This window comes from Solanum pennellii, chromosome 1 (genome assembly GCF_001406875.1).
Source record: "Solanum pennellii chromosome 1, SPENNV200".
Lineage (NCBI taxonomy): Eukaryota > Viridiplantae > Streptophyta > Magnoliopsida > Solanales > Solanaceae > Solanum > Solanum pennellii.
The window spans coordinates 85,270,970-85,281,711 of record NC_028637.1 but is presented as its reverse complement, the minus strand read 5'-3'; the positions used below and the strand labels follow the sequence as shown (position 1 = coordinate 85,281,711).

Genomic DNA, 10,742 nt, shown 5'->3' with positions numbered 1-10,742 from the left:
TGGCTCAAATAATAAGATTGAAAGCACAATTTCCAGACTATACAATAAAGACAATCCGTCTAGATAATGCTGGTGAGTTTACATCTCAGGCATTTAATGATTATTGTATGTCTACTGGTATAACAGTTGAACATCCAGTTGCACATGTTTACACTCAAAATGGTCTAGCAGAATCATTGATTAAACGTCTGTAATTGATAGCTAGACCATTACTAATGAGAACAAAGTTATCTGTGTCTATGTGGGGGCATACTATTTTGCATGCAGCAGCACTTGTGCGCATAAGGCCGACCAATTATCATGAGTTCTCCCCATTACAATTGACTTTTGGTCAAGAGCCACACATTTCCCGTCTTAGAGTTTTTGGATGTGCGGTGTATGTTCCAATTGCTCCACCACAACGCACAAAGATGGGGCCCCAAAGAAGGTTGGGGATATATGTTGGGTATGAATCTCCTTCAATCATAAAATATTTGGAGCCTATGACTGGAGATTTATTTAAGGCAAGATTTGCTGATTGTCATTTTGATGAATCAGTATACCCAACATTAGGGGGAGAACATAAGTCGTTGGGAAAAGCAATAGATCGGAATTCATCATCTCTATCTTATCTGGATCCTCGAACAAACCAATGTGAGCAAGAAGTTCAAAGAATAATTTATTTACAGAACATTGCAAATCAGCTACCAGATGCATTTACTAATCTGCCAAGGATTACTAAATCGCATATTTCAGCTGTTAATGCTTCAGCTCGAGTTGATATCCTAACGGGACAAATTGTTAAGGCAAATGAGTCTAGACCACATTTGAAGCGTGGTAGACCAATTGGTTCCAAGGATAAAAATCCTCAAAAGAGAAAAGGAATAAATGATCAAGATGATCATGGGTTGAAAGAAATTTCTCAAGATGAGACCCAAGTCATAACACATGATGATGAGGAGGTTCGAACTTCTGAAAACAATGAAATTTCAATAAATTATGTGTAGACTAGAAAGTTGTGGAACCGAAATAATGTTGTGATTGACAACATATTTGCCTATAATGTTGCTATTGAAATAATGCAACAAGATGAAGATTTTGAGCCAAAATCTGTTCACGAATGTAGACAGAGAAATGATTGGCCAAAATGGAAGGATGCAATTCAAGCTGAATTGGCTTCACTAGAAAAACGTGAAGTTTTTGGACCGATAATCCGAACACCTGAAGGTATCAAGCCAGTGGGGTACAAATGGGTTTTTGTACGAAAAAGAAATGAGAAAGGTGAAGTCATGAGATATAAGGCCCGACTCGTTGCTCAAGGTTTTTCTCAAAGACCTGGCATTGATTATATGGAGACATATTCTCCAGTGGTAGATGCAATCACCTTCAGATATCTCATAAATCTGGCAGTTCATGAAAAACTTGAAATGCGTCTAATGGACGTTGTCACAGCCTATCTATATGGCTCATTGGACCACAACATTTTCATGAAAATTCCTGAAGCATTCAAAGTGCCTGAAGCATACAAAGATTCAAGAGAAACTTGTTCAATAAAGCTTCAGAAATCTCTGTATGGATTGAAACAATCAGGAAGGATGTGGTACAATCGTCTGAGTGAATATTTGTTAAAGAAAGGGTACAAAAATGACCCGATTTGTCCCTGCATTTTCATTAAACGGTCGGAGTCTGAATTTGTAATAATAGTTGTGTATGTTGATGATTTGAACATCATTGGCACTCGTAAAGAGCTGTTAGAAGTTGTTGAGTGTCTGAAAAAAGAATTTGAAATGAAAAATGAAAAATCTCGGCAAGACAAAATTTTGTCTTGGCCTACAGATTGAGAATTTGTCAAATGGAATACTTGTTCATCAATCAACGTACACAGAAAAGATACTAAAGCGTTTTTACATGGATAACTCACATCCATTGAGTACTCCAATGGTGGTAAGATCGCTTGACATCAATACAGATCCATTTCGACCTCAAGAGAATGATGAAGAGCTTCTTGGTGATGAAACTCCTTACCTTAGTGCGATTGGGGCACTAATGTACCTTGCTAACAATACTCGACTAGATATCTGTTTTGCAGTAAGTCTTCTGGCAAGATTCAGTTCCTCCCCAACAAAAAGACATTGGAATGGTGTTAAACACATACTTCGATATCTTCGGGGGACCATGGACATGGGTTTATTCTATTCCAATGAATCCAAGTCAGAACTGATTGGTTACGCAGATGCAGGGTATTTATCTGATCCGCATAAAGCTCGATCACAAACATGCTATTTATTTACATGTGGAGACACGGCAATATTTTAGCGATCAATGAAGCAAACGTTGGTAGCCACTTCTTCAAATCATGCAGAAATAATAGCCATCCATGAAGCAAGTCGAGAGTGCGTCTGGTTGAGATCAATGACCCATCATATTCAGGAAATGTGTGGTTTTTCTTTGAAAAAGAATATACCAACCACAATGTACGAAGATAATGCTGCATGTATAGCTCAATTGAAAGGAGGATACATCAAAGGAGACCGGACAAAGCATATCTCACCAAAGTTCTTTTTCACGCATGATCTTCAACAAAATGGTGAGATAGAAGTTCAACAAATTCGTTCAAGTGATAATCTTGCTGATTTATTCACTAAGGCATTGCCAACATCAATGTTTGAGAAGTTGAGATACAAGATTGGAATGCGCCGTCTCCGAGATATCAAGTAAAATTTTCATCAGGGGAGCGAAATACGCGTTGTACTCTTTTCCTTAACTATGGTTTTGTCCCAAGTTGGATTTTCCTGGTAAGGTTTTTAACGAGGCAACATTCAAAGCGTATTATGAGATATGTGTACTCTTTTTCCTTCACTAGGCTTTTTCCCACTGGGTTTTTCCTAGTAAGGTTTTAACGAGGCACATAATCTATGGATATCCAAGGGGGAGTGTTGTAAATCCATTGTATATGTGGATGATCCATTAGAGTTATCCAACAATTAATTGGATTCATGTATTAGTGTTTCCAATGTGATAAGATATCAAGGTGATATGAACCTTGATGATAACTATGTAAATTTCAAGGTGACCTTTGACTATGATATCTCAACACTATAAATAGAGATATCATTCACCATTGTATGATACACTTGAATAAGAAAAATTCTCTCATCTATCTTATACTTCTTGTCTTTTTCTTCTTATATTCTGAGCTTTCTTTACAACACTTTTCCATTAAGGTTATTTTTTCCTTTTCTAATTATTTGATAAGAGAAAAAATACAAATAAAATTATTAAACTATCACTGTTATATCAAAATTCAAGTGAAAATTAAGTGTGAAACTTGAATGTATGGAAAAAAAAAAAGAACAACTCATTTTCAGGGAAGAGTCAATATACTCTTGTGATATACTAAATATGTTAGTCATGATATTTTTAATATTTTGGAACTATTATTTATTGTTCACGACTTATGAGTAAATTATTTTGTATTTTTCTTTAACGGTAATGAAGTTTTAATATAAACGTTGACCGTTATATATAACTGAAACGAATTCTAAATTAACAGTCAAAAATAGATTTAAGAAATTTAAATATTTTGCGTGAGTTTAACGCGTACAATGTATCTACTTTACATTTTAAACTCCGCCAAAATTAAGAGTAAATACTAAACAATTTGCTAAATAAAAAAAATAAAAATTTATTAATTTAGACTCTTCACGTGCTTCTTTTGTGTAAAACAAATATATAATTTGTCAAATATGTGAAAATTTTCAAAATGGCACAAATTGATCTCTACTACAAATTTTTAAGTGATATAGTTTAGATATCTAAGGAAAATTTTTATCAATTTTAAATATTTGTTGTTGAATTTTGCCTCGATTGTAGTTCATACAGTAATGTACTTTAAGGCTATTTTTTCCTTTGCTAATTATTTGATAAGAGAAAAACTAAATAAAATCATTAAACTATCACTGTTATATCAAAATTCTAAGTGAAAAATAAGTGTGAAACTTTGAATGTATGAAAAAGAAAAAGAACAACTCATTTTCGGGAAAGAGTCAATGTACTCTTATGATATACTAAATATATTAGTCATGATCTTTTTTTTTACTTTGGAATTATTATTTATTGTTCACGACTTATGAGTAAATTATTTTGTATTTTTCTTTTATGATAATGAAATTTTAATATAAACGATGACTGTTATATATCTCTGAAAATAATTTCAAATTAATAGTCAAAAATAGATTTAAGAAATCTAAATATTTTGCGTGAGTTTAACGCGTACAATGTATCTACTTTACATTTTAAACTCAACCAAAATTAAAAGTAAATACTAAACAATTTGCTAAATAACAAAAATAAAAAATTATTATTTTAGACTCTTCACGTACTTCTTTCGTGTAAAACAAATAAATAATTTGTCAAATATGCAAAAAGTTCAAAATGACACAATCAATCTCTGCTGCAAATTTTTAAGTAATATAAGTCTTTATTTAGATATCTAAATAAAAAATAATATCAACTTGAAATATGAATTCCGCTTTGATTATACTCCATACAATAAATGTAATTTTTCATTAAGGTTATTTTAAAAGAATATTTTTTTTAGGAAAAGAGTCAATATACTGTTATATTTATACCAAATATTTTAGTTATATTCTTTTTTATAATTTGGAATCATTATTTATTATTGTCGTGACTCATAAACAAATTATTTTGTTAATTTTCTTGATAGTAACTAAGCTCTAATATAAACATTGACTGATGTATATAACATAAGTCAATTTCAAATTAATAGTCGAAAATAGATTTAAAAAATCTATATATTTTACGCGATTTTAATGCGTACAATGTACTTAGCAAATAATTTGCTAAAAAGGATACAAATAAATTCAAAATATAATAAATGATGAAAATTAAGGTATTTATATAAGTTAAAAATGGGAAATTCAAACATTCCTTTTCCTCCTTTTAATTAAACTAATTAATATATATTAATTTCTTCCAAACCCAAAAAAAAAATTATTTCTTTAATGAAATATTAATCAATGTATAAAATTTATTAGGTGTCATATATAAGTCTCGAGTACGTACAACCTTTTTAAACAGCGCGTTGGTTTTATCATCTATTGTTTTCTTTAAATGGACCAAACCCCCTCAGTAGAAGAAGTATATTATTTTTAAGCCATCAAAGGCCCCTTTGTTTAAACCCCCTACCCCCACCCCCCCCACCCCTCTATTTTTTCTCTCTATGCAGCAAAATAGTCTCACATTTTTCCTCTATTTTGCCCCTCTCTTTCTTCGAATTCAACCCACCCCCAACTCCATGAAGCATACTCTATAGGTAAAAAACTTCACCTTTATATGTTATATCATGTTAACACATCATGTTCTTGAATATGTTTGTATGTTTTTTCTTTCTTTTAAATAGTTTTCTTGTTTTTTTATGTTCACGTTTTATTTGTTTTACATCTATAACTGGTAGACCCATTTTATCTTACACGTTCCTTTTTTGGTTTTTTTTGCTCACTTGTTTATGTGTTATGGATGGGTATGGTTTTCTGGGTGTTTAGATGTCTTGTTTTGCTTGTTAAACAAGATTTGGGATGTGGGGTTTGTTCAAGTTTTAGACTTTTGTTATGTTTATGGTGTTTTGATTTTATTTAAGGATCGCCATTGGGAATTTATTTGTAAGCTCTTGTTGTGTGACTTGATAAAGATTCTTGCTTTTTCTACATTGTCCTTTTGTTCTAGTTTCTTTCTCTCAGTTGCGGTTTTGATAAGAATGCTTGTTTGTTTTCTTCTGTTTTGAAATTTGGGGTTTGTTGTGTTGAGGATTTATGGCAAACGGTTAGTGTTTGTGTCTTTTACTAATATTAGAGTTGATTTTTGTTCAAAAATGGGATCTGGGGTTTGATGTTACAAGTCATATCACTCTGTACATCTTTCATTTCTTCTGATTATGTATGTGTTTTTCTTTTGAAAGAATTCTTTTACCGTTGGTGTTATTTATATGAAAAATTGAGTTCTGCAGTGCCGTGTTCGTGTTTTTATTTTTTTTATTACTAATTCAAATGCACAAGTTTTCTATGAGTTATGAATGAATCCTTTGGTTTTGGTTTCGATGATTTCGATGATTTATGACTGAATTCATTGGTTCTGGTTTCGATGAGCTATGAAGGAATCCCTTGGTTTTGGTTTCGATGATTTCGATGATTTGTGACTGAATTCATCGGTTCTGGTTTCGATGATTCATGAATGAATCCCTTGGTTTTGGTTTCGATGATTTATGACTGAATCCATTGGTTCTAGTTTCGATGATTTCGATGATTTATGACTGGATCCACTGTTTCTGGTTTCGATGATTTCGATGATTCTGGGTTTTTTTCCTTTTAAACTGCATTCTTTAAGTTATCTTGCGTTTGGTTATCAGTCTTGCCTCTGCCTTCTTTAAATGGAATTTTACTTGATTATTCATCAACATTATATCAATTTAGTTAGGTCTATACTTATACTTCAATCTATCTGGATGTTTAGGCAATACATTGACGGATAAGGGGCAGCAGAATGTGAACAGAAAACTATGAAGAAGAAAGATGACAGTCAAACTCATTGATTTTCTGAATTGGGTACCTCTTTGCATATTTGTGTAAGGAATTCTTGAAGGACTTTGCTCAGTATATAATACTTCCTGAAGTGTTCGTGTTCTATTTCCATCTATGGTGAGTAGTTCTTTTTTTGAAAGTCCCTTTTGTTTTACACACCACTCTAACTGTTACAAGCATTATTAAATTGAACTATCTGAGTGCTTTACTCAAAGGGTATATTTTGTACAAGCAACAAGACAGGTTCAGAATCTGTCATTATTTTTTTGGGTCCTACTAAGTTGACCGCTTCAGCTTTTTTGCTTTTCACGATTAGAAGAACTAATTCGAGCATTCTTATTGTTCCGTTGGTTATCTTATATTCTTAGTAGATTATTGATTCCATCGCGTCAGAAACCTTTGGACTTAATCTGTTCGCAAGAGTTATCTTTTGCTTTTATAGTTGTATCTCATGACAGAGGGTTGCTTTCTTTTGCAGATGGATTCATTTGAAGTGAATGGACATCACACGGATGATGTGTCTGCGGATCAGTCACTCTCTTTTGAGTCTGCTGATATGAGTGGTGTGGTTGGAGAGCCAGAGATACCTCCTCGCATTGGGAACCAGTATCAGGTTGAAATTCCACCTTTGCAGGGGGACTGCAGTTCATTTACTAAAATGCTAGCTGATCAGGAGATCGGAGCTGATATTTCCTGGAAATTTATGGTGGGATTACCCATACCACTAGTGTGGGTCAATCAGGAAGTAGGAAGCATGAAAAATGAGAAGTTGGAAGATCTGGTTGATTCAATAAATGCAGCCAATGATAGTGCACCCTCAGAACCTGAAAGTACCAGATTAACCAACATGCATTCAGAAACGGGCAATATCACAATTAAAAAAGAGCCATCAGACATGATCTTGCCCAGTAAGGTGACACTAGGAGAATCATCAAATCGATCTTCTGAAAACAAACTACAGGAAATAAGAGGCCAGCGATATTGTTTAGTCCCTGGCAATGTCCTAGATTTTTGGACTGATACTGAAAAGGCAAGTTTAGTTCTTGGTCTGTACATCTTTGAGAAGAATTTTGTTCATGTTAAGAGGTTTGTTGAAACTAAAAGGACTGGTGACATCTTGTCATTTTATTATGGGGATTTTTATGGATCCCCTGAGTACCGTAGATGGTCAGAATGTCGAAAAGTGAGAAGCAGAAGGAGCGTTTGTGGACAAAAGATGTTCACTGGATCGAGGCTACAGGAGCTGATGTCTCGTCTACTTCCCTGCATTTCAGAAGAAAACCAAAAGGCTTTAACAGAGGTATTCAGACAAGCTATATACACCATACCCAGTGTTTTCTCATGTTTGTGCCCCCTGCTTAGTAATTCTTCCTGGTTAGATGTCATTTTGATTTATCACTGGCTTTTTAACATTTTCTGGTTGTTCATCAGTCTAGTTGATTTAGATGCTTAATTTTCTAGAATATTTGGTATCTGTTACTTATTTATTTACCATCCAACATTGGTACTTTAGGTTTTATAATTTTTGAAAAGCTATGATGATCCTATCATCAGCAAGCTGATAGCTTTGTATGTAGAGAGTTCTAATTATCTGGACTAAATGTGCATTATTCTAAAAATCTATTGTAGACTCAGGGAAAAGATTAAGTGTTGCTCTTCTCAGTAATAAACTAGAGATTGCTTGATCGACTGAACATATACATGTACTGCTCATAGTGTAAAGTATAACAAGGATGGATTTTGTTTGAGCTTAAAATAGAACCTCATACCATATCTGTAAATTGCAAATTATCTCTCTGTCTGATTATGTGGATAGGCTTTAGTTAAGAGGTTCTATAATTTGTGATGAGTATAAGAGTAACATCAGTGGCAAGTTTTTGGGCTTTCAGTGTTTGTAACACACTATGGTTGGTTAATTTTCATTTCTAATTTGGTATTCATGCAGTGCACCCTTTCTGCTTGTCATTTTTATATCTTATAATACTATAATTAATCTGATTGCTTGACAGGTCTCTAAGGCATTTGGGGAAGGAAAGATATTGTTGGAAGAGTATGTCTTCTCTTTAAAGGCTATGATTGGGGTAAACAAGCTCATTGAAGCAGTTGGCATTGGCAAAGGTAAATATGATCTTACATGCATGACCTTGGAACCTTCAAGGTCCAATCATGCTGTACGCTCAGAAGTTCCAGTTGGCAAAGCGTGCTCCTCTCTTACAACTGAAGAAGTGATTAAGTTTCTAACTGGAGATTACCGACTTAGTAAAGCTCGATCCTCTGATCTATTCTGGGAAGCTGTTTGGCCCCGTCTATTAGCAACAGGTTGGCTCTCAGAGAAGCCTAAGCACTTGAATTATGCTGCTAATCCGAAGAATGATTTGGTTTTTCTGATGCCTGGTATCAAAAAGTTCTCTAGGAAATTAGTCAAAGGGAACCACTATTTCGATTCTTTTAGAGATGTCTTGGGTAAAGTTGCTGCAGATCCTACTCTTTTAGAGTTTAAGGCTGAAGGTGAAACAGATGAAACAAAGTTAGAACAAGATGATCTTCCAACAAGACAACGCCCTTGTTATCTTCAACCTAGAACTCCTAATCGATATACAGATGTTATGAAGTTTACGGTTGTAGATACAAGCCTCTCTGATGATAAACCCTTCAAATTGAGAGAGTTGACAGGTCTTCCAGTGGATATCTCAAACAAATTGTCTTCTGGAAACAAAGCTGAAGAGAGTGAAGAGGAGTCTACTGATGAATCAGACTCTGTTGGTACTTCTGTGGTTAATGAAACAGAGGCAAATCATAATAATTCCTCTAGGATTATCTCCAATGGAGAAATGCATTCTGATGGGAAAGGTTACAAAATCAGTGTTTCAAGCCAGAAGTTTCAAGAAGCTTCAAATGAGGATATTCCTATATCTGATCCTACTTCTTCTACTATACCAGTGAATGATTTGAAGAAAACAAAAAACATTTGTGAAGACAAGCAGCCAAGAAAAGGGGTAAAATCTCACTCGCTTAAGAGATTGAAAGAAAACAATGCGGACTTTGTAGCTCCCATTGGCAAGCGGCGTAGGAGACTAACGGCTTGTAGCCGTGGAAGTGATATGGTTCCAGTAAAGGAACAAGAGATGCGCCACACCTCTAGCAGCAATGACCTATCGCCGAACAGCATTCCGATAGCTTTGTCTGAGGATAAAGTGTCATCAAGCAACTCATCAAAGAGCAGTCCTTCTCAAAGTGCCGAATGTGCTTCTCCTGATGGTCATGTCTTGAAGCTTCCTGTTGCAGAACCTAAAACTAGGACAATGATTGACCTCAATGAACCTCAAGTCCCCCCTGATTCAGAATATGAAGTTCTGGTGCCAGCATTGACAGAAGACCAAAGTGGTACCATGAAAAGTACTGATGTTTCTGGTGAGTTGAAGACAGTGACAGATAGTGCTAAAATGGAACCACAGCAACCTAGCTTGAACTCACGTAGGCATAGCACTAGAAGTCGGCCTCCAACCACAAGAGTAATTGAAGCTGTGGCAAATGGTTTCTTGACTGTGAATACACGGCCAAAGAGTAGAGAAGGGGGTTCAAAAAGGAAGTTGACATCCAGGAGTTCGCGACAAACTCCTAGCGGTACGAGGGTTACTGACTTAAGCAATAGCACAGGGGTTGCTCAAATGGAAGAAGATAAAGGTGATGTGTCTATGGGAGGTGATAACAACATGTTTGGGAAAAATCAGCATCCACCTGGGGAGAGTGGAGTGACAGTCGCAGGTCCATAAATAGGCAAGATGATTTAACAACTGCTTCAGTGTCTTGTTACTCATATCTGTGCTCTCGCTGATGTCTGTTAACAGTCTCTGAAATGCAGGATTTCACCAGTAAAAGATAAAAAAAAAAAAGGTCACCATAAAAAATGTACATGCAGCCGAGGAATTGTGGATACTGAATAATAGCACAAGGGAGAGAAATATTGTTGTTCAGATTCAAAAGAAGAGGTTCTTCATTCATTTGATTGCAGTTGCAGGAAGGAGCAAAGGTTATTCTCAGCAAAACCGTTGTTTTAGAACTAGTGATCATGTGGTTAGTGTTGTCTCTTTAGTTGAGATACTGTAGATATCTTATATTCAGTCCATAGGCCATTAGAACTTCCCCCTCCCCCCCTCCCCCCCGCCT

General features: G+C 34.9%; 1 protein-coding gene across 4 annotated transcripts; it reads left to right on the top strand.

The window, feature by feature from the left end:
* Nucleotides 1-5,188: 5,188 nt before the first annotated feature.
* Nucleotides 5,189-10,505, top strand: LOC107010755. Of its 4 annotated transcripts, none has more exons than XM_015210263.2 (5): nucleotides 5,189-5,314; nucleotides 6,508-6,692; nucleotides 7,054-7,875; nucleotides 8,585-10,352; nucleotides 10,438-10,476. In XM_015210263.2, exons 2-4 carry the CDS (start codon nucleotides 6,690-6,692, stop codon nucleotides 10,346-10,348), a joined length of 2,589 nt encoding a protein of 862 aa, XP_015065749.1. In that variant the 5' UTR covers nucleotides 5,189-5,314; nucleotides 6,508-6,689; the 3' UTR covers nucleotides 10,349-10,352; nucleotides 10,438-10,476. The 4 variants fall into 4 exon arrangements, with proteins under 4 accessions (XP_015065749.1, XP_015065670.1, XP_015065556.1 ...); XM_015210184.2 differs by having other exon boundaries at nucleotides 10,424-10,476; XM_015210070.2 differs by having other exon boundaries at nucleotides 8,585-10,505.
* The last annotated feature ends 237 nt before the right edge of the window (nucleotides 10,506-10,742 follow it).